Here is a 25,019-nt window from a genome sequence, read left to right on the forward strand (position 1 = left end):
GGATTGAGAAATACAAAAGAAACATAAGTAAGCAGAATAGTTTGTAAAATAGTCTATAAAAATAGTATTTAATGCCTCTATCTTTTCTAATTATTAGACTGGTCAAACTGTACTTCTTTTTTAAACTACACTTCTTTTAGAGAAATATGAAACAATAAGAGCCTAGCTCTTATTAGAATCAAGAGTCAGCCTTTTATTTAATTTTTATTCTTGAAGCTAGTGAAGTCGTAGGAGAATAAAGAGGTAATCTATTAAGTAGACTGAAATATTAAATTTATTCCTTTTCTCCCAAGATACTAGTTTTCCCAGAAGGTACTTGTACTAATCGATCCTGTTTGATTACTTTTAAACCAGGTGAGATAAATTAAATTATGTATTATAACAATATAGTATGGGAGATTTCTCAGATGACTCCATTGGAACGCACAATATAATTCATGGGCTTCTCGCATTTCCTTTCTGATGAAACCTTTCTGATACTCTGATTCCACAGAACTTACTCCTATTTACTGCTTTGCTCTCTTTTTTGATATAGCCTTTCCATTTTACGTGTGTATGTGTGTGTTCTAGTTTGCCCATGTGTATCTCTGTGTATGTGTCTGTCTGTGTCCTTGTGTATGTCTCTGTCTCTCTCTCTCTCTGTGTGTGTGTGTGTGTGTGTATCTGTGTGTTTCTCTCTGTGTTAGTTTGCCTATTTGTATTTCTCTATGTATGTGTCTATGTGTCTGTGTGTGTTTCTGTGTGTCTGTGTTTGTGTATATCAGTGTGTATATGTCAGGAGTCACTGACATTTTCCTTTTTCCTCCAAGGAACTTCATAGATATCTGGGGTTTTCAGACAGCCTACTTTAATATCATTACTGTTTTTTCATGCCTTCCAAAGTTCACTGATTTTTGCCCTGTGCTGGGAAGGCAGCCATGGATGCACCTTTCATTTTTAACTTGTAACACTTCAGGCTCTTTGTGTGGGCTTGCTGCTAGTATGCTTTGCACCAATAGTGTGACTCACTTCAGGCAATATAATAGCTTTGCTTCAAGCATTTTAGTTCTTATTTCCTCTTTGCCTTGATTTTTGTCACTGCTTTTTTATATTGTTGGATAGTATGTGTTTAGGAAATGAAGACAACCCCCAAAATAAAAATAAATGGTAAAATTATATGTATATGTAAGAATTGTTTTGAAATCGATGTCGTTAATTTTCTTTATTGAAGAAAACAGTGAATAAATATATGCTTAAGTGATTTAGGCACAATGTTTAATGTCTTGCCTAAGTCTTACTTGTAATAACTTGTTGTGAGTAATAACTTGTAAATACTTGAGCATAGTTTCTGTCTTGTCTACTCTTAAGCAATCAGCGTGTTTATGCTATTTTTATTATTATGTGCCTCCTGTTCATCTACAAACCATGCTGTACAACTTTGATGTGCTTCTAGGAGCCTTCATCCCAGGCGTTCCAGTGCAGCCCATCCTCCTCAGATACCCAAACAAGCTGGTAAGGAAAGGAATTCTGTGTTCCAAATAGCTCGTCCTCTAGGGCCTTTTTAGTATCTGGTTGATGAATGACTAAGTGAGGGAAGCAATCGGGCAGAATAACGCCACCTGCCACCAGCATTATAAAATGTGATACCCGTACTAAATACCGTTCTATATAACTTAGCTTCAGGAAGGTATCACGAAGTCTGTACTCTGCTGCCTCTGCGATGGATAGTTAAGCTCCACACTTAGGCTCTGATTATACCAGACAGTAGAAATGTATGATTTTTGTGGAGATGACAAGGAAACTTTTTCAGATAGAGAGATAACTAGAGATATAAGAAGACTGGAAGCAGAGTATAAATTTAGGAGAGGCAGTAAGTACTAGAACATATATAGTAAAAAGGGAATTAAAAATCTATCAAACTTCTACTCAGCCCTCTACCTATATGTTTAAATTTTCGTATACTAAAATTCTTTCACTACTAAAATTCTTTCACTATGTACTTCTTCATTTTTTTCTTCCAAATAATCATTTTTGATGGTTGATAAATTATATATATTATACACACACACACACACACACACACTACCTTGTTTGGGGAGAAAAATAACTGAACATGTACAATATTTTAAATTTAGAACAAGTTGTAATATAAAAATATATAGGTGTGAGAATAATCTCTATGCAGCTTTATAACTTGTGTAATTTATGTATTTGTGTATTAGTTCCTGTTCTTTAATAATTATGGGCTTATTTTAGTTTTTAATATATTGTTTTTTATTGCAGAAAAAGCATACATGGATCCTAACATTAAACAAAGATTCACTTTACTTTGTTATTTAATTTTTCATTTGTTTTGTTTTATTTATTTAGTTTTCTTTTTTGAGACAGGGTCTCATGTAGCTTTTGTTGGCTGTGAGCTCACAGTGTAGCTAAAAGTGCCCTTGAACTCCTGAATCTTGCCTCCATCGCTGGGATTCCAGATATCCACACAAGTCTAGACTAACAGTTCGACTGTTTCTGTTGTTTTAGGATACTGTGACCTGGACATGGCAAGGATATACATTGTAAGTCACTTACATAGTTTATTCGTATGTGCAAACCATCTTAATGAAGAAAAGAAATATAATTTATTCTTTCTTTAAACTCAAAATCTTGTTTTTGTAAAAATAGACATTTCCAGTCAGTCGTACATCTTTTAACCATATCCCTGGGGACAAGATCACCTTCTTGTCCCTAAATGCCCAGTGAGATTAATTGTGACATACATGAAATACCATTTGAGGAATACTAGCGATGTGTCACCTTCACAATTTTGTCGGCTAGTTTGTAAGGAACATATTAGTGTTATTAATGAAGAAACTGTCTTCGAGAACTTCTCTAAAGTCCAAGGATGCCCTTTGCCAGGCACTGGAACCTTACCAGAGGGATGCAAAAAGGCAGGATGTAACTGTTGCTCATACTGTTTATGAGTCTCTCTACTCATAATAATAAAGATTATGAGCTCTTGGCCAGCTCAGCTTTAGGGGCCTGGCTTGCATCACACTTAGCTTGAATCTTGTGTTCTCATTCCCACTGTAGGCTTAACGTCACATAGTGTCATCTCTGTTCAGATTTTATGAGGTTAGTTTAAGGAGTTCAGCTCACTTGAGATTTCTGGACCTGAAACTGCCGGGGCCTGTCAGTCTGCGCTAAGGAAATGGCTGCCCAGAACCTCAGTTCTGTGGTGTCAGATCTTGAAAGCACAGGGACCCACAGTTTCTGGCGCTCTTAGAGAGGTGAGGGGTGTTCTCACCATTGACCAAGATGAAAGGCAACAGGCCTTTTACATAGAGTGCAGCTTTTTTCCAAGTCCTTTTGTTTAGCTCCTCCTAGGAAAGGTTGAGCCTCCTTCCATTTCAGTGAGCCCCACAGGCAGTGCTGGATTTGAGAATTTTCCCAGGGGCCTCACCCAGTTTTGACAGTGTCTCAAGAGCAGATCTCAGATAACATTGCTGATGGAAGTACTTTGGAGGAAGTCGCCATGGCTTTTTAGCATACCCTGGCTCCTTTCCATAACATTTATGTAGTCCCTTGTACTTTGGCAAGTCTGGGAGAAAAGGTAGTATGCATTTCTCCTTTGGTGTGTATGCAGCGTTTTCTCTGAGATAACAAATTTGGACCAGGAAAGGTGACTTAAGGGACAGTTTAGTAAACGTCATGCCTATAGAACTCATGTCCCTTCTGAGCTTCAGCCCTTGGTAGATGAAGGTCAGGAGATAGAGTTAGAAACAAAGAGCGCATGACGAAGGGGCTGTAGTGATGCGTTAACCGTTCCAAGGAACCAATTTACTCCTCAGACTAGATGCATGCTTCAGGCCACTACTAGTTTTGAATTCTAAGTTTTTAACTCTTGAACAACAACAACAAAACAACAAACCTTAAGGAAACCGGTAGCATTTGATCATTTCAGAAACACAGTGTTTGGAATTTCAATGGATACCAACTTATTTCTTCCATTGGGCCCTTCTGGGCTAGGTGTCCCGTGGAAAGCCTGGCTTTGGACTCACTGACCAGAATGACTTTGTTATGGAGCAGTATGGGTGGTTGTAAAGGGCAAATAGAAGGGGGCTGTTTGGAAGCGGGGGGTGGGGGGGCTAGGGGAAGAACGTAGAGTGGCTTAGGAGTACAGCTCTCTGCTCTGCGGAGTGTGTGATAAAGGGAAAAATAAAATTGGAAAGTGAATTCAGGGAAGAGAGAAAAAATATTAAGTGTCGAAGATGCCTCGTGACTTAGAAACAGACACAAGGTCTTTAAGAAGCACAAGTTTGTGCAAATGCACATGGTCCTTGCATATGGCAAGTCCTGTTTCCATCTGTCTTCAGACCTACTGAACACTTCTGGTAGCATTGCACCTATTACTCTCAAATCTATATTCTTGGTTGCTGTTTTCCCCAAAGCAGAGATATTTTACCAGAGCAGATAACCCAAGGAAGAAGAGACATGGGGAGTAAGCTTTGAGAAGGCACAGTTGGAGAGAGCGGTTTCCTAAGAAGTATTTGATCTCTCTGTAGTGTGAAAAAGGCAAACTTAGTGATCTGTTATGTGCACCCTTCATAATATATATGTATCTCCAAATCCTTGATCCGAAAGCCCTATGTAAATGTTTAAAAACGGTTCACTTTGGATGGAGAGATGGCTCAGTGGTTAAGAGCACTGGCTGCTCTTGCAGAGGACCCAAGTACAGTTCCCAGCACCCAGACATGGCTGGTCACAATCAGCTGCAGCTCCAATTTCAGGGCATGCGGTGACCTCTTCTGGTCTCTGTGGGTACTGCACACACACAGTTCACAGACTGCGTGCAAAGTCAAACATAGCGTAGCAATGAAAAATATTTAAGAGAAGACAGATCCCTTGACAGTGGTTAAAGTAGATTGATGTGGCTTGGAGCTTCTTTGTGATAAAAAACAGTCACATTTCCAAATCATAATTAACTTTACAAACACCAACTTTAACTCCCGAATTCCTTTTCAAAAACAATATAAAGTTTATTAAATTTGCTCTTTGGCTATTTCATCCATAATGCCTTTTGAGTATGTAACTCTCACCCCCCCTTTCTCCTCCCACTGCTCCCTGCAAGCCCCCTTTCCCACATTCATGTCTTTTTGTTTGTTTTGTGACTCGCTGGATTTATCCAGATCTCTCTGTGTGTGGCCTCGGGCTTATAACTGTCTGCTGAAGCCTGGTGCCCTTGCCAGTCGACACAGAGCTGAAAGTCCTGAGCACTTCCCCCAGCCCCGACTCATCTATAGCCAGTATCTCTTGTTGAAATTTCTAGCTTAGTTAAGTGTCTTCAGATGATTTTTTTCAATTTTAATTTTAATTTCATAATAGCACAAAATACGCTTGGCTGGTTGCTTTCTTTAGCATATGGTCTAATCCACTCTGCCTGATTACTGGGTCAATTGTCTGAAGAAGCTAAACTGAAAATCCTACAGAAATCTGGCTCAGAATCTAAATACATCCTGGAAAGCTGTAAGGCAGGATATCCTCCAGACTGCCCTTTGTCTAGATTTACAGTGAAAATTTCAAGTCTTCAAGACATTTCTCCATAGCTCAAACCTTGTTACTGAGACAACTTGGAGAAAAGTAACTAATTTTAAGGAAAAAAATCTCGCTGACTTTTTAAAAGTTGTTACCCAAAGAATTTAGAAACATGATATACTGCTTAGTTTTCTTGTAAACACATTTATGTGCCTTTAAGTTTTATTTTATTTTTATTTATTTTTGTTTTACATGTATGGGTGTTTTGCCCACATGTATGTCTGCCCAGTGCCCAGGGAGCCAGAAGAGTGTGGCGGAGCCCCTGGAACTGGAGTTACAGACAGGTGTGAGCAGTGTTATGGATGCTGGGAACTGAACCCTGCTTTTCTAGAAACGCAGCCAGTCCTCTTAACCGTTGAGTCCCATATCCCATGCATATTTATTTATCCTAAAGTAGACTTTGGGTACTCTCTGTGAGTGTGCGATATCAAGGAGACTACAGATTTGACATCTGGTATGTTTTAGCTATAGCTGACATTCACTAGGACAACGTAGTGATTGCATTTGGTGCTTTAGGGTTTCAATACCAAGAATAGTTGTCTCACCCAAAGAGGTGTCAAGGCTTGAGTGTAGCATGTCTAAATGCAAGAGATACATGTAGCATGATGTGGGGTTGCCTGTGTGGGAGGAACAGACCATACCTGCGTCACGGTCTGAGAATAGCTGCCTCTCTTCTTTTTCAGCATCCAGCTGTGCGTGCTCACTTTCTGTCAGCTCTTCACAAAGGTGGAAGTTGAGGTAGGTCATTCCAATGCAGCCTCCGGCTTTAAGATGCTCTGGCTTCGAACCCTTGCTTAGAGGCTGCTACCCAACACCTTTAAAAAATTATTGCTTATTCCGGGTCATGTAGATTGTGTTTCTAAGTCTCCCTGATGTCAGATTTAGCTCTCGGAATTGAGCCAGCAAACACATATAACTTCTGAGAGCCTTCGGCATGATAATCACTCTGGCAGGTAAAATTTGCCTCCCCTCTTCCCGCCTCCCTACGTTTTAATGCCGACCCATGTCTAGGTGAATGTCCCACACCGACAAAAGGAGCAGGCTGGCGGAGCCAGCTTCCCTGAAGACTAGTTGTGTGAAAGCTGAGAGGTAATGCTTGCGATGTGGACAAGAAATACCAACTTTAGGTGCTCTCACGGCATGCTTTTATATCTGGGAACCTCTCCGAAGGTTTGAGTGGCTCATATTATTATATTCACAGGACAGTCCTTGAATGATTAAATGATTGGAACATTTTCAAAATTGGGACCAAACTTCTAAGATCCTAAGAACCAGTTCCAGATAGCGGTTGATACCCTAAAGTCATTACTGAAGTGTGAAGGTTACATATCAACATCTGAGACTCCGATGTGCATCTTCCAAATGCATCTGTGGGCTTAAGCAATGGAAATTGGGGCTGGAGATATGGCGCAGAGGTTAAGAGCACTGGCTGCTCTTCCAGAGGATCTGGGTATGATTCCCAGCACCCACACGAAGGCCCAAAGCCATCTGTAACTCCAGTTCCAGGGGATCCAGCACCCTCTTCTGACCTCTTCAAGCACTGCATATGAAGTACCAGCATACATGCAGGCCAAAGAGCTCCTACTCATAAAATTAAATTAAATTAAATATTTTTATTTTATATTTATTTATTTTAGTTTTTCGAGACAGGGTTTCTCTATGTAGCCTTGGCCATCCTGGACTCACTTTGTAGACCGGGCTGGCCTTGAACTCATAGCGATCCACCTGCCTCTGCCTCCTGAGTGCTGGGATTAAAGGCGTGCAGCACCGCGCCTGGCTTCTTCTTCTTCTTTCTTTATTATTTTTTTTAAAGAAAACCTTACACTTTTATGTATACTACAGAATTATGAGTGGAGACTTGTGCTCTAAGTGGCAGGACTTTGGCATTTAAAATACTGTTTTGTCTTGCTGGATAACTTAATTGTTTTGCCATTTATAGGTAACTAGCAATATCAGGTAATGTACAGGAGTAAATTAGTCTTCAAAATGAGTGTAAACTTCAGGGAATTCCATAGAGATTTGTATGCTATCTGTCTCTTGTCATATTTTTAAATCTATTTTATTTGGATTCTTATATCTACCACTCTTCTCCACCCCAATCTCTTCAACCCGCTCCCCAACTCTAGGTGGGAAAGAATGTTAGAAGGGGAAAGGGGTGAAGGTCTTTTTAAAACTACTTTTTGCTGATTGGGGCCATCAGGTTGCTTGAGGGCAAGTCTAATCTTCCTTGTCAGGGCGTCTCCGAGTTCTTCTTGTCAAAACAAAACAGCAGCAAAGGGGAGCAGTTCCTCCTCCTTCTCCTCCTTCTTTTCACCAACTCCTCCCCCTCCTCTTCTTCTTCTTCTTCTTCCTCCTCCTCCTCCTCCTCCTTCTCTCTCTGGGCTCTGGAATTTATACCCTCTCCAGAGTCCCCAGAATTAAATTGTCTGTAGCTGACAAAGATCACCCCCCTGCTAGTGATCATAGCTAACGGCTGCGGACAGACTGAAACGGCTCCCATATCCCACACCTGGGATTTAAAAAAAAATAGACATATTTACATAACTTTTTAAAAATTGTTCACTTTCTATCCTGATTGTAGCCCCCTCCTTTGTTGCATCCTGGTCCCACCCTCCCTTCCTTATCCTCCCTCCCCCCAAACTGTTTTTTTTTTAAGATACCAAAACTCTCACTACACCTGCCTACTTTGAAGATATCTTCGTATTAGTCTCAGTTTACACCTACCTACTTTTTAAAAAAATCAGCTTAGCATCTGCCCGCGGTGTTGTAAAATGTAGCAGAAAACCTGTTCTTGGCATAATCCTAGTTGTTTCTCAGGGAGGGGAAATGTCTCATCTTGGTCCTAAAAACTTCAGCAACCACGAAGGAAAGTTCAGTGACTGGGAGGCCTTTTCAGAGCCTTTGAGCTGTTAGACTACAAAACTCTTTCCCTAGAGGACACGTTGGGCAAGTTCATGCTGTTGTCCCTAAGTGCCCTGAGTGTTGCTCTTCCTTCTTTAACTGCCGTGTGGTCTGGCTCTATTTTCTTTTTCTAAAAAAGACCAAGAACCCTATACTTAAAACAACCTTGTTATCGCCTTTGCAGATTTGGAAGCCGTCACACACATACACCATACCACCCCACCCCACCCCCCCCCCCACACGACATCAGTACCCTTTCCTCTAAACCGACCAATCTCTAGCCAAAACAGGAGATAGTTCCAGATGCACACAGAGCCCTACTTTCCGGTCTAGCATACGTGTCTGTGGTGAAACTGCGTTACAACAGGGGTACGTAAGTTCCTCATCTTGTCCTCTGACTGCTGTTATCACATTTCCTTCTTTGTGTCACGGCTTTCCTTCTTAAAAAGAAAGAAAGAAAGAAAGAAAGAAAGAAAGAAAGAAAGAAAGAAAGAAAGAAAGAAACAGTATTTGCATTCACCATCTGGCAAAGGAAAGAATGTATTCTTTGTCCCACAACTTCCCATACATTGTGACTTTCAGCCTGTTGGAAGTAGTTGAGTCAGTAGGGAATTGTACTGATATGTTTGGATCATGGTGCAGAACTGGAATTCATGGTGTTTTTAGGTTTAGTATTCTTGGTTTTGTTATATTTATTTTGGATTTGTAGTTCCTTCACACATGGAGCTCCTGACTGCTTTACTCGTTTTGTTTTATTTTATGTCCTGGGAATTTTACCCAAGGTTTCACACGTTCTAGTCAAGGGTTCTACCCTGAATTGCATATATCTCCAGCATTTTTTAAAATTCTATTTTAAGAAAGAATATTGCTAAGCTGCCAGGATTGACCTCAAGCTTGCGATTCTCCTGCCTCAGTGTCTGAGTAGCTAAGATTAAAGCTGTATGCCACCATGCCTGGATCTGATAGCGCTGTGACGTTTGAATAGTTTGGTTCTTCACTGTTGGAATGTAACTCAAAAATGCATCCCACTGGCCTTCCAGGCAGTAAGTGTGGCCACACCCTAGCACAGACTCTAACAATCCAGGCCTGGCCTCTGAGGCGCAGGCGTCTCTGTGACTTCTGTGGCAGCGCTGAGCTGCCCGACACAAAGCTTTTTGGTGGCCTTGGGTCATTTTGTCCTGGGAATTGCAGGTGTCTGGGTAAGTCAGAAGCAACACACTCTCTTTTTTTTTCCTGTTTTGTAAAATTGTTGTACATCTTTGTCATTTCGTAAACATGCTGAGTACACCTAAGCCAAGACTTACTACCCAAGAATATGGGATTAATTTTAACACTTTTAAAAGCAAACTTCAGGTGCATTAGGATGATGATTATTGTATATTACATAACGTTTTTTTAAGTCTGCAAAAACCAGTTCCTTAGAAGAAGCTCAAATACAGTCACTTATTGTATAACAGCTGGTATGTTCACCAAAATGCATTTTATGTAAACACTTTAGGCTGCACATGTACACATCTAAACTGAAGAGGCTCCCTCACAGAGACTCTCTAGGCTGTGTGGTAGAGCCTGTTGCTTCTCCACTGCAAACCTGTTCAGCGCCTTACTATTTTAAATACTGTAGACAGTTATGATAGAATGATAAATACCTATACATAAGAAAACATGTATCAACAGCCCAGTGTTGTCCACGCTGAACACCATGTTAAGCTGTTTGTGCCTTTATGTTTGTATAATTAATTTAAATGTCCAAAGACCTTAAAGTGATTTGTAATCTTGAATCTAGAAAAGGCCTTTTAGAAAAGCCCAAGTTACAACTTAAATACACACCAGTCATGGGCATACTTGTCCTGACAAAGCAACTTTGTTCTGGAACTTGACAAAAATTCAGGAATTTATAAGTATTAGTAGACACAACTGTTATAAAAAAAAGTATCAGGTTTCCCCAATGACCACCTGCATGTATGTGTGAAAATTACTTCTCCAAGTCTATGCTCTCACTGGCAAATAAGGATAATGACACGTTTTTACAGGGTTATGAAAATGTAATAAGGCTCCTTACGAGGTAAGCCTTCATTAAATATTAACTTTAAATGCCCACCTCATCTGGCAGTTCTCTTCTATGGGGAAGGAAGCACCAAGCGATGTTGATAAGAGTCTTCCTCCCCACCCCCACTCCCCCTCTTTTTTTTTTTTTCTTTTGCATTTTCCTTTCTGAAGATTTAGACAAGGAATCATAAGAACTACCGCCTCAAGTTTGTTGGAGTTGACCCAAGGTGATCAGAGTGCCATCACTCAGCAGTCTTCCGCTCCATCCTCTTAGTTAATGGGAAGGAAGGGTGCTTCATGTAGTTATAAAACAACGAACCAACTAGTTTTACTGGCGCTCAGTGTGAGTGGGAGGCCCCAGCCTGGCTGTTGGGTAACCATGGCTCATACCATGAGGAGTGTTCCCTGGATCTGGTGTACAGTTTAAGGCCTGGAAAGAGGCAGGGGGCACAAAAACCAAAGCACAGAGCTGGGAAACAGGACAGCAAATCTTTTGAACAGGGACACAGGCTATGAGACAAAGTCAAGCACAGTGGAAACGGGAGGCTACTTATGCGGGGAGGGGTGTGGAGCTATAGGGCAGGAGGCAGGTGCAGTGGAATGGAATGGGGGGTGAGTTCACGCTGGCTGCTTTTTCTTTTTTTTTTTTTTCATTTCCCTCGAGATCGAAGTAAACTGTCACTGACATCTTTAAAAATTGAAGACTTGTTGGCAGTTTGAAACTTTATTTCCTGATATTGTTGTGTTAGAGATTTTATGAACTTTGGGTTTTTTTTTTTTTAAGCCTCTTTTTTTCTTTGAATTTCTTGCCATGCAAGCATAATAAATTTTACCAGGTTAGGCCAGAAGGGGTTTTTAATAGTTCTGATTTGCAGTTTGTTGTTCTGGATATATGAAGTGATGTGGAGACCTCTGGTGGCTCGGCTAGTTTTTCCACCTTGAATTATGCTCAGCAGAGACTTCTGCCTAGAAAGGACCTTGGAGATTATAGAGCCAGAGTTGTTCCTTTGACAGAAGGACCCGAAGCCCCAAAAGGCTAAATGCCTTTACCTGGATCACACAGAAGGGACATTTTCCAGTGTGCTGCTACTTCCTTGTAAAATTAATAAAGACCAGGTGTGGTGGCACACACCTTAAACCCAGCACTCAGGAAGCAGAGGCAGATGGATTGCTGTGAGTTCAAGTCTACAAAGTGAGTCCAGGTCAGCCAAGGCTACCCAGAGAAACCCTGTCTCAAAAAACCAAATTAATTAATTAATTAAAAATAAAGTTAGTAAAATAACATGCAAGTAAAATGACACACAGCACACATTATTTTACAAGCCCTTTGCCTTTAACTTCAAAAGCCTCCTGTATCCCAGCTGCAGAGTCTGCATCTCTACATCTCCTGTTCTAGATCCTAAGATCTCTCCTGGGATCATTGCAGAATCTTCCAGGCTCTTCTTCTATCCTCCCAGCCACCCAAGGTGTTGCTCAAAAGCTCATCCCTCTCGGCTGGAGACATGGCTGAACAGTCAAAGGCACTGACCGCTTTCCCACAGGACTGGGACTCAATTCTGAGCACCCCTATGGTGGCTCGCTCTCCTGTAACTCCAGTTCCAGAGAGTCTGACACCCGCTTCTGGCTTCAGTGGCCAATGCGTGCATGTGGCAAATAGACGTATCTGCAGGCCATTTTCACATAAGACGGGAATGAAGAAAACCCAGCTCTGAGGCAGAGACTTAGGCAAACCCACAGTTCTAGGCAGCGGTTCTCTTCAGTAGCACAGTGAGGCTGGTAGGTGACCGACCATGGCCATCTTTGCCGAGTTGGAGAGGAGGCGGTGGCTTAGCAGAGTTAACACAGCCAGGCTCCCATGTCCAAAGGCCACTCCCAGTGTCCCTTCCGTGATATACAACACGTGCTCTAGGAAGAACACGGTTGAAGTGTGTTGATTGGACACTTGATTGATTTAGCATATAATGTCTCGGGACTAAGGATTGCTGTGGAAAGATATTATTTGTCTTTCAGTTCATGCCAGTTCAAGCACCGAGTGATGAAGAAAAGAATAATCCTGTTCTTTTTGCCAGTAGAGTTCGGAATTTAATGGCAGAGTAAGTATGTCCTGGAGAGTCTAACTGATAAATAATTTGAAAATTATTGGTAAATGTCACTTCATATAGTGTAAATCTTTCCCCTCCCCATTACGGTTCTTATCTTATGGTAGGTAAAATGGCAGGGCTGAGGTTCACAGTCAGTGAAGTAATCTACGAACGCTTCCCAGGTGCCTCCTCCAATTGATAGACGTGTGCCTCAGGTAGAAAGGCCAGCTAGTGTCTTCCGCGGGTGCTGGCCTGTCACTACAGAGCCTTGGGGGTGGTTTCAGGCACTCTTTCTGAGGCCAGTGTTCCATCCCCGGCTGCCCAAGGCCAGATGTTTCAAAGGAATTCACGATGATAACACCAAAAAGGAAGAGGCTTGCTTATAGAAGAGGAAAACAGTTACCCACGTGAAAGGATGGCTGTAATAGCAGTTAGGAGATGTACAGCATGAGGTAAATGCTTCCTGCACTTAAGGGGGTTTTTAATGGCCCGTATGTTGGTTACATAAATCACCCAACTTGTAAAGAAAGATTGTATGATTCTAGCCCACTGCCCGGGCAGCCTCAGGGCCCTCCAGGCACCACCTCCTTCTGTGAGCCCTCCTGGGAGGTTTGGGTCCTAATAGACACACTGATTATAACCCTCCCCCTCCTCCGCTTCTAGTAAGAATTCAACAGAAACTCTGAATTTGACTCTGTCCTGCTAGTTCTATGCCAGCTTGGCACAAGCTAGGATCATTTGGTAATGCTCCCGTGAGATCTGCCTGTAGGCAAGTCTATAGTGCATTTTTCATCGTTTCTTTTTGGTGGGAGGATTTTTTTATGTTATTTCTTTTATTTATTTTTTGAAACTACAGTATAATTACATAATTTGCCCCTTCCCTTTCCACCTTCCAAATCCTCCCATATAGCCCTCATTCTTGCTTTTAAATTCATGGCCTCTTTTTTCATTAATTGCTGGTATGTGTGTGTGTGTGTGTGTGTGTGTGTGTGTGTGTAGTGTTCCTAAACACATACATGCAAACACTCAGTCTGAATAATGTTACCTGTCTGTTTTCCACACTGACCACTGGTATTGGGTGGGGAGGACTAACCCTCCCACACTCAACATTCCTTAGTTTGTAGCAAATTTTCTTAATTACTGATAGATGTGGCAGGGCCCAGCTCACTGTAGGTGGTGTTACCTCTGAGGTGGTGGTCCTGGGATCTCTAAGAAAACAGGCTGAGCAGCCATGAGGGACAAGTCAGTAAGCAGCACTCCTCCATGGCCTCTGCATCAGCTCCTGCCTCCAGGTTCCTACCCTGCTTGAGTTCCTGGCCTGACTTCCCTCAGTGATGGACTGTTACTTGGAAGTGTAAGCAAAATAAACCCTTTTTTCACCAACGTTTGATCATGATATTTTATTACAACAATAGGAACCCTAACTGAACTAAGGCCAGATTTTGTATACGCCCCCCCCCATATACACATATGGCTTACTTCACAGCAGGATAAATTTATTTTCAAAATAGGACACATGTTTTTTGAAAAAAACTGCTATTATGTATACTTGGGTGCGCTTATTTTATTTAGTTTCTAAACCAGCTATGAAATTGTGTTTATAGGTTTTTTTTCCACAGTATAAAAGCAAATTATGTTATTATATTGGCCAGCATATGTCTAGAAATGAGGAAGTAAATATTAGAACTGGAAGGAGTTTGTATCATATCTTGGTTTTCCAAAATATATCTAAAGCCAAAGAAGGCATTTGTTCAAAATCAGCTCTTCTCAAGGCTTTGTGAGTGGAGTGAATATTGACTTCACGTGAGGAGTAAAAGAGCAAGGGTGGCCCTGCGCTCCTTTTCCTAATACATAAAATGAGAATTTAAAAGTATTGCTTTGTCTTTCACATGGTTTTTATTATAATGAGACTCAAATGGGAAAATAAACCCATTTCATTTAACATGCCAGCTCATCTCTGCTCTCAGGAGGCCGAGGAGGGTGGGGACTTCAAGGCCAGCCTGGAGAGCACACTGAAACCCTGAATTACAACAGAGCAGGCAGAAAGCTATGAGGAGCACAGTGGATGTCCTTCCCGCCAAGGGGATGTTCAGGCCCTTTGTTTACATTATCCACCGCGTGCTCACAGGAACCCTGAGGTATGAAAGGCACCAGGCACTAAGCAGCGTCCCCCCAAAATCATATGAGACGGTGACAGAGTGGGACTGTAACCTGCATTTCCTGTCACCAGACCCTACTAACAAAGTGTTGTTGTTTTTTTTTTTCCAGTTAGAACCCCAAATAAGCATTTTGAGCTATCGGTAGACAACAGACAGACACCTAAAGATAGGTAGGAGGTGTTTCTGTGAGTGAAACTGGGAACTAGAACAAAACAAGAGAAGACCAGTCTGAGGAGTCACTAACGTCTCTCCGGTCACTGTTGCCTGCTTACCAGCTCACGGCTAATAAAAACAGTATCCCGAGTGCTTCGTTAAATGGGTTCTTCCTACTGTTTTCAGAGCTTTGGGAATACCAGTAACGGATCATACGTACGAAGATTGCAGGTTGATGATCTCGGCAGGACAGCTGACACTGCCTATGGAGGCTGGGTTGGTAGAATTTACCAAGATTAGCCGGAAACTGAAGTAAGTGTATTTTAAGACGACCGGTCCCTCAGAAGTGTTCGAAAGTGTGGAATCCCAGCTCTGTTTTCAGTTACTTTACTACTGTCAGCTCTAGTTCCTATGTGCAGGAAAGCAGTAATGGTGAATTTGTCTTCTATGTTTTTATAATCTAGTTTTGTATTGTCAAGAGTAATGAAGACAATGATGACCATATGAGTTGGTCACACTAGGAAGGAAGAGTTATCACTGTGAATTTGTACAGATCACCCTGTTACTCAGAAATGCTACTCTGAGCGGGTGGTGACTGCTGTCACCTGCTTATAAGAGAGGGTTGGCACCGTGGATGGCATTGGCGTGCGCTGGTCAGAACCTCGCGTGTGAAAACTGACACAGTGAGAAGTCTACCTATTCACTTATCCTACACCGGCGTTTTTTAAATGTGTCTGTGCCTGCGTGTGCGCCTGCCCCTGTACCCACACACATGCATGCCACAGCACATGTGCTGAGGTCAGAAGACAGCTTGCGGAAGTCAGTTGTTGATTTCCACTTAGCCGAGATTGAATTCAGGTCACCAGGCTTGATGGCAGGCCCCTTTTCCCGATGAGTCATGTTGGTGGCAGCCTCCCTGCCATCACATACTACTTTTTTTCTTTTTTGAGTGCCTATTTGTTTGTTTGTTGTTGTCAAGGCAAAAACTACCCCCTTGTCCATTTGTGATCTAATTTTAATCACTTGGTGTAAATAATTTGCCTATTTGGTATAAAAGGTGTGACCCTCACATCCCTCTTTAATTAGAGTTAAATCTCTTTCTTTTCCTTACTAGGAATTTGCAGAGTTTATTGGGTTAATAAGATGCTGGCGTCCTCCCTAGGCAGTTACTGTAAAAGGAGTTATTCTTTGAAAGCTTGATATGGAAATACGTTTTGATAAATTATATAGAAAATACTGTTTCTGTCTTCTAGAGGACAAAGTTTTGCTGTTGTTTTAGCACTATGTCCACAGTATTCTGTAGATTTGAAGTGATCTAGGTAGCCATCACAATTGCTTGTAGAGGTGTGTGTTAGGTCACACATTTAATTCTTCAAAGCAAAGACAAGAGATGATACCAGCACACTGTACTTTTCAATATTTTATTATTCTGACTTTTAATAACTGATAAAAGTATGCATAATTTTGTGAATCGCCCTATTAAACCATTTTGTGAACTATGAGTTATCAGTCTGAAACCTTTTTGAAGAAAAATAATTATAATTTCTTTCATAACACTCAATAAGCAACAGTTGTCTTTCTAGATAATGTTAGGTTAAAATTCACAGATCACTTCCTGTTCCACCACACTGCTCTTACTTAATTTTCTTTCCTTCCAATATTTAGGTTTTCTTTTTTGTCATTTGTACAGACATACTTTTGAAATTTAAATGCCCACATATATGTTTGATATTTTCTCTCTAATACTTACTTTCACTTCCATTTAAAATTTAACATAAAATGTTTTCCCTTAGACACAGTGATAAAATAACACTCCTAAAATGTCCCTGCGACTTGAAAGAACTAATAACACATACTTACAATTCTGTATTTAGGTTGGACTGGGACAGCGTCCGCAAGCAGTTGGATGAATATGCATCTATTGCAAGTTCCTCAAAAGGAGGCAGAATTGGAATTGAAGAGTTTGCAGAATATTTAAAGTTACCTGTTTCAGACGTCTTGAGACAACTCTTTGCACTCTTTGACAGGGTATGTTGGAATGTGTCTTTAACGCCTTACTCAGCCAGTCCCTGCAGACCACGAGACAGACATTGACAAACTGGCCGGGTCAGTGTGCAAAGAGCCAGTGTCGTTTAATGTCATGATTATATGTCCCCTCAGTATGAATAATAAGTATAGTTATGACTACATATATAGTGCAACATTAAGCAGTGTATATTAATTTAAATATCTGTTCAGAAGTAAAAACTGACTATATATAGTCATATCTGCAGTGTAGAATTGGAAATGTTGATGTAATTGGGAAGGATTTTTAAACTTGTGTAGAACTTGTACGTTGGTGTGCTGTTCTGAACATTTCTGGACTGCCTTCAAAATGCATGAAGACCAAATGAGTTATTTTTATATGAAATTGCCTGACAGAGTTCAACTGAACACTTCACTGTGCGAAAAGATGTAAAAGTGGGCAGTTAGTTGACTGGTCAGTCAGATTTCTTTAGGAAAAAATTTTTCAACATTTCAAATTTTCTTTAAAATTTTATTTTAGTATCTGAAGTGTTAATATAAGCTCTGAGTTAGCACACGTGTAGAAGCGTGTAGCTTCCTGTTATGTTTAAGACAAAAGACAGTTTAAAAATATACAAAATACACAAAAATTAACAATTCTCTTACAGCCCTTCCTCCGTCAGCTGTGCATCCCAGTCATATGGGTATTCAAGATGCCGTGTCAAAGTTGAAGTTTTATATTAAGGTTCTAAATTCTAGCTTCTTTTGCATAGCATAATATATTTAAGATTCAGCCATTGTGTTTAATGTATCAATAGCTTGTTCTGTTTATCTATTTCTCAACTGAGGAGCATTTGCCTTGTGTCCAGTTGGAGCAATTTGAACATGTCACGGTTCACACCCTTATGGTTTGTTCTCTGGGGTTGGACCTTCCTTAGTAATATTCCTTTGACATTTTGTTTGGAGGTAGTTTGGTTTTTTGTTTGTTTGTTGGCCAGAGTTTGTAATTTAATTGGGAGAGAGCTCAAAGGGGGCTTATTCCCTCTTGTTTAGTTCTAGAATCCCCAGTTACCTATTACCACCAAGAAAAGATGTTTTTCAAAAAGGTTATGCGCATGACAGACAGAGCCCGGTTCCCAGCTCTAGCTCTCTCTTCCTCCCCACTCCTCCAGCGTGTCCATCTTCCTAGTGATTTGTTCTGTGATCTTGTAGAATCAGCTAGTCTTTAGCAGGCCACAGGTCACCAACCTTCTTCTGTATGAAGTCCCTGTGTGTCTCTTCTGGGCTTGCTACAACATTCAAATAACATGAAATAGCATACTAATGTCATGGCGTGCTTGACGCGTGATGATGATTTATGGTGGGGGGAGAAAAAGTGTAAATCGGTAAATTAGAAGTGCTTTTTATTTTATAACCACGGATCCCCATCCCTCCTAACCCACCCCCAACTCTACTTCCCCTCCCCCTCCCCCTCTGTTTCCCTCTCTTCAGAAAAGAGCAGGCCTCCCAGTGATTGTCAAATGAAAGGGCAGAACAGCATACATATGATAAGATTAGGCACAAACCCCTCAAGTCAAGGCTGGGTGAGGCAACCCAGTAGGAGGAAAAGGGTCTCAAGGGTAAGGAAAAGAGTCTGAGACATCCCTTTCCCACTCCCCCCAAACTAAGCAATCCCAGCATGCCTTCCAAGGACCTAGTGCAGACCCATGCATGCTCTGTGATTGCAGCTTCGGTCTCTGTGAACCCATCCGAGCCCTGCCTAGTTGATTCCGTGAGTCATGTTCTCCTGGTGTCCTGGACCCCTCTGGCTTCTACAGTCCTTCCTCCTCTCTTCTGCTGGGTTCCTTGAGCTCCGCCCAGTATTTGTTTGCCTGTGAGTCTCTGAATCTGCCCCCATCAGCTGCTGGAGGAAGCCTCTGTAATGACTAGTGGGCTAGGCACCTATCTACAAGTATGGCAGATTATAGTTAGGAATCATTTCATGGATTTTTTTTTTTTTTTGTCACTCGTGTTGGGGTCTACCCTAGGCCTCTGAACCATCCAGCTTCTGGTTCCTGGCCATCCAGGCAGTATAAGGCATAGGCCCTAAGTCAGACCAGCCATTGCTTGGCCACTCTCACAAGCTCCGAGCTTCTGTGACATTTTTACAGCAACTTTCACTGTGGCTCAAACACCATGCAAGTGGTTTCCAGTGAAGCCTCTCTCTGGTTGACATACTGACAGGAAGGGATGTGGTGGCAGTGCCACACAAAGACAGGCGATGAGGAAATGGGAAAGCATGTGAAACAGGGACAAAGGGGGACAATCACCAGTATATCTTTAGACATCATCAGGACCTTTTCATCAACATTAACTAATATTTGTAGAAATTGTCTTGTACTTGAAGTGTCAAACTACTATAACTGTTCTGGCCTTTGATTGGTGACACCTGCCAACAGCTGTGCCATTTCTGTATCACATTGAAATGCAGGAACATTTGGGAGTGAGAAAGGGAGCTTAATGTGGGGATTAAAATAATCACCAGTGAGACAGATTGAGTTACTCGGGCTGAGAGAAGACAGTTGTCCCTGGGCATAATGACACCGGTGAGAACTGTTGCCTATTTTGACGGTCACATTTTTCCATGGACTATTTCAGTAGGTTTATGCTTAAGTTTTCTTTCTTTCTTTTTCTTTTCTTTCTTTTTTTTTTTTTTTCCTTTCAAGAATTGGTGTTCCTTTCTTCTTGTGGTGAGGAATACACTGTGTGACTAATGCAAACATGAAGCCTTCCTCCTTGGCTCCTTCAGCAGTGTGTGAGTCGGATTTGACTCTGCCTGTCCTTGGACTCTTCATCTGTACCTGCATTGCTGACCCTCACTGAACATGTAACATGATACTTTCCTGGTTAGCCCTCCTGCTCCTGCTTTGCAGACTGGTTCCACCCTCCTTGCAGTCTTAGAACTCAAGCACTGACTTCTGATCTCCTTTTTATTTATCTGAGGACTTACTTTTAGACAATAAAATTAATTATACATAAAAACTCATTAGACCTTAGTAATTTTGAAAACCTATTTATAAGACAGTAAAATGCTTATGGGACAACTTAATAAAAAAAATTCAAAATGTCAATATACACAGTATGATCTCGGTTTTATACCAAAAGTAAAAGAAAATGTGGCAGGTTCCATAATTTGAGTCATATGCAGGATTAATATAGACATGAGGAACTCTGCATAGTGATGAGACTACATCCTTCAGGCTCAGGCAAAGTGATGGTATGAGATAAGGACTTTTACATCTCTTTTCCCTAAAAAAAATATATATATATATATATATATATATATATATGAACTTTCCTACACTGAGGTCTTGAAAGAAGAGACAAAGAAATGGAAGGATGGCCCGGGGTTCGTCTGGTGGATGGTGTGTGTACAGGGAGCCACAGACTAAATCCTGCAGTGCAGGTGCAGCTGTAGTGATGCTGACGCTGGAGAAGGAAGTCACAGGCACAGACAGATCTCAGCTTCCCAGCTGTAAATGTTCTTCTCTGCACTTGGCTTTCGCTATAGACAAGGAGCTGGTCTTCTGCCTGCCATGTATTGGAAGAGAAAACAGTGTGGAGAATTAAAGACTAATATATTAGATAGTGTCTGTCTGTCTGTCCATCTGTCCATCTCTGCACCCCCTCCAGTGTGTGTGTGTGTGTGTGTGTGTGTGTGTGTGTGTGTGTGTGTTGCAGCTGCATGTCTTTGCCAGTGAAGATTTCCTTTGTTTTTTAAAAGCTGAGTTATGTAATTGCTGCCACACCTTGTGCACACACACTCACCCATGCCGGCCCTGTTTCTCACTCAAGTGAAGTGGTTGAGCTGGGAATATTTGATAGAGCAAGGAAGAACAACAATTTCAGGTGTGTTTTACTTGTTTACACTCAACGACTATTTACTGAATTCTTCTTAATCAAAGGTTAACTGGGAAATTAGATGGCCAGAAAAGTCTGAGACAATGGTTTAGAACAAAGGCCTCTCAATATTTTATAGTAGTAATTCAAACTAAGTACCAAATCATTTGTTAGCCCATCTGAATGAGATGAAGAAATAATGTTGCCTAAATCAGGACCAATTATGGGGTAGCCGTTTCTACAGATGCAACAATGTCTGGCTAGGACCCTAACAACAGTGTTCATCAACCCTCTGCTAGCTCCTCTTGTTAATCTGTTTTCTTTCTTTCTCTTTCTTTCTCTTTCTTTCTTTCTTTCTTTCTTTCTTTCTTTCTTTCTTTCTTTCTTTCTTTAATGTGTCTTGGTTGCATGTATATGTCCTTGTACCACAGGTATACCTTATGCACACAGAGGCCAGAAGAGGTTGTTACAGTCCCTGGAGCTAGAGTTACAGATGGCTGTGAGCTACCTTGTGGGTGCTGGGAATTAAACCACGGTCCTCTAGAAGAGCACTGAGCCATGTCTGCCATCCTTCCCCAGGGTGAAGTAGTAGTTTATCAACCATCTTCACAGACACAAGGGAGAGAATGAGAGAGCTTGATTTCTAATTCTCCAGGTGTAGCCCAACACGAGCTCAGTATCTAAATAGCCAATACTGTTCTTTTCACAGACCATCGACTAGTAAGTTCTAGATGGCTACTATTTCCCTTCTTTTAAAAAAGGTTGACAAGTAACATATTTCCGTTTCTACTGCTGCCCACGTGAGCTCTCCGGACAGCAGTGTGCCCTTTGTTTAAAGATTACACAGGAAGGGTTTGTGTATACTTCAGCACTCAGGCAACCCAGCCTTTCTGGCTATTGTAATGTTCTGTAGATCTTTTATTATTGTTTCATTCTGTGGAATGAATGTGTTTCTTTATCCCAAGCTCGTTTCTTTATCCCAAGCTCGTTTCTTTATCCCAAGCTCTTCCCGTCTGCCCTGTTCTCGGTATGAGGCCAAGTGTAAGTGCCAACAATAACAGTCATTCTGGCTGGCCCCTTGCTGTCAGAGGCAGGGTGCTACAGCCCAGGGATTTTGTTTCTGGTGGAGGTTGGGAGACACCTTAAATGGTTGTAGAGAGACTAGGAAATCCAATCTTTTTCATCTCCATGTCAGTTTTGATTAAGTAACATAGTATCTCAATAGTTCCTGTGAGAAGAGCTCATCTTGATCTCAAGCCTAGTTATCCAGTCTTTGCTCTATCAAACTCACTTCATAATTTATATGGCATCGTTTGAAGAAAAAGGCTAAAACTTCTGGGTGGGGCAGGTGAACTTTCCTACTCGGCTGTCCTGAAAATTTGGCATGCCTATACGTCTGAGCATGTCTTTCCAGTTCTTAGGCTGACTTCGCTCTCTCATTTCATCTGCAAATATGTTATCTAGACATCAGAATTATGCATAAGTACCCGGGAGGTTAGTTTCTGAAATAGAAGAGGACCTGCAGCAATCCAACTTCCTTGCTGCAGCAAGTGAGCAATGCCAGCCTCCCCTACAAGCAGAGGGGAGAAGAGCACAGGATTTGTAAAGAAAAGATTGTTTCAACCAATTGCATCCCTTCTCTGGACAGAGCAAGAGTTCTGCATAAGGGCAAACTTGACACTGTGTACATGGACTCTAGAAAGGCTTCTGATTTCATCCAACATGACATTCTGATCAGCAAATTATTGCCAAATTCAGAGTGTCTGTTCCACATCATGTTGCAGGAGCCAAAGCAATACCTGACAGAAAGATTTTTACCTCAGATGGGAGCTGAGAATCCTCTGTTAGTGGATACCCCCTGCAACCTTGAAATCCTACTTAGCGGGGTAATGTACTTATAGGTTGTAGTCAGAAATACTTTTGAAAATGAGACAACACGTAAACATAGGGTTAGGAGTAACTAAAATGCCTCTCACATTAATAGAACCAGGTTTATGGTATAGATAATTAAATACACACACACACATCATAAGGAGACAAAGGTATCAAAAGAAAACTAAACTCAAGAATGCTGCTACTGTCACCATCAATCAGTTTTAGCACATTTCCATCCATCTTGTATGATTCCTTGTGTCATTTACTGTATAATATTTGTTCCATGTTTCTCTCCTGGAACCTAGGCTGCCACTAATGTGCTTCCTGTCCTTATACATTTGGGTTTTCTGGATATTACACATAAGTGGAATGTCACAACATCTAGCTCCCTGTGTCTGGCTTCTTTAGTTAACATACTTTAAGATTCATCCATGCAGTGTGCGTAGCCATTAGTTCCAATTTGTTTACCATTAATATTTCTTTATATAAAATATTCATTCACCAGTTGGTCAATATTCAGGTTTTCTTTTTTTACTTTTGGCTATTAGAAATAACGTTGCTAATAGTGTTCGTGTTTCATTGTTGATCTCTGAAGTTCAGTAACTATTCCAAATTGGGACTACATTTTCTGTTAGGTGTGGCCTGTTGTATCCTTTTCCTCTAGGCTTCAGCAGTGATGTTGCCTCTCAGATAGTAACTCAGGTTGTTGTAAATGTTCTTTTAAATAACTGTAGAACATTAAATGGCCCATTGAAGAAAAAGCTTACTCATCTCGTAACCGCATTTTGTTCTATGATGATTTATAACAAACAGTCACATACCGCCTTCTTTACAGAAGACAAATGAGAGGAGACTGAAGTGTAGCAAAGTAACAAAACAACATATAAGATGAGGTACATTGTACATGATGCTAGCTGCTATCAAGTTAATTTGCAACCTTAAAAACCATTTAGAAAGATGGCTCAGTGGTTAAGAACACTGGCTGCTCTTCCAGAGGACCCAGGTTCTATTCCCAGTACCCATAGGGGGGCCCAGAACTGTAACTCCAGTGCCAGGAGATCTCTCAGCCTCTTCTGGCCTACATGGGCTCTGCATGCATGAGGTACAAAGACATACATGCAGATAAAGCACCCATACACGTAAAATAAAATAACATTTTTTTTAATCATAAAAAGCAAAACCCATTTCGCTTAAAGAGGCTTCTGTGATTACATTTCAGTCTATGCGAGACACAGTGAGCCTGAGGTGGTCTTTCCTGGGTACTTTTCCCTACAGAGCTAAAGGTGATGTTTTGTCCTTTGGTGTTCACAGAATGCCAAATTTTGGGTATGGCTAAAAGGGACAGGACATTGAGGACATTGTTCCCATGATCCAAGAAACACACAAACATAAATAAAGTTGGTTGGATGTGGTGGCATGTACCTGCTATCCCAGCATTCCAGAGCTGAAACAGGAGGATTGACAGTTCAAGGCCCTCTTAGGCTATGTGGTGACACAGAAGGAGCCTGAACTACAATTCACTGTTCTTGAATTGTACAGTTGCATGGTAATTTTGCATCTGCCCTCCTTTGATTTCACTCTGAGCTAGGGGTGGGTCTGCAGTAACCCGTCAGGGGCGCCCTGTGACACGGCAGCCCACAGTCCTTTCTCACCCAGTTCTGATTTGTTGCTCTCTTGTCATTCCCACTCTTATAAAGACTCTCATCACGTTATGCTATTTGCTACCTCTTGTGTCCCTTGGTTCCCCTGAGTTTCTACTACACTCTGCTTTTGTGTTATTGTACATTTGGAGGAAGACTCATTATCTCTCCTGTAGTAGATGCTTCCCTTTCCTTTAGCTCAGTAGAATTTCTACTCTCTTTTGGCAACTATGCTAGCTTGGTAATGCAATATAAAACACATTACCTGCATGTGCTCATTTGTTTGAGGTTTTTCTTTACTGGAGTACGTTTTGTCTTCCAGGAGAATTTTATGAAACCTTGACACCAAACTATGATCTATGGAATTATAATGGTTTAATATTAATAACAGAAATAGACAAATGGACACAAACTTATACTTATGGTCGGACCTTACGGTCTACTTGATTTTGAACACAGCAGTCCTGTCTTATTTATTTTTGCACTGTAGCCACCTAGTGCATGCCCCAACACGTTAGAAGTTAGAGTGAATCATTGTGAAGCAGGCAGGGAAGATAGTTTTATCATCGTTTTTCCAGATTTGAAATTGGGACTTTCCCCAGGAACTCAGTAATAAAAATAATCGTGTGTGTGTGTGTGTGTGTGTGTGTGTGTGTGTGTGTGTGTGAGTGTGTGTGTACCTACAGTGCCCACAGAGGCCAGAAAGGGGTATCAGATCCCCT

At 41.3% G+C, this 25,019-nt stretch overlaps 1 protein-coding gene across 1 annotated transcript in view; it reads left to right on the forward strand.

Annotated features, from left to right (window-relative positions):
• Positions 1–25,019, forward strand: part of Lpcat2 (lysophosphatidylcholine acyltransferase 2) — a 58,993-nt gene that overhangs the window by 15,902 nt on the left and 18,072 nt on the right. Inside the window, exons 5-11 of the mRNA XM_051168647.1 lie at positions 294–354; positions 1,433–1,491; positions 2,509–2,543; positions 6,243–6,297; positions 12,517–12,599; positions 15,086–15,211; positions 16,774–16,927. Of these exons, the coding sequence (XP_051024604.1) occupies positions 294–354; positions 1,433–1,491; positions 2,509–2,543; positions 6,243–6,297; positions 12,517–12,599; positions 15,086–15,211; positions 16,774–16,927 (573 nt within the window). The remainder of the gene's footprint in view (positions 1–293; positions 355–1,432; positions 1,492–2,508; positions 2,544–6,242; positions 6,298–12,516; positions 12,600–15,085; positions 15,212–16,773; positions 16,928–25,019) is intronic.

The sequence above is a fragment of the Acomys russatus genome, chromosome 26, assembly GCF_903995435.1.
Source record: "Acomys russatus chromosome 26, mAcoRus1.1, whole genome shotgun sequence".
Classification (NCBI taxonomy): Eukaryota; Metazoa; Chordata; class Mammalia; order Rodentia; family Muridae; genus Acomys; species Acomys russatus.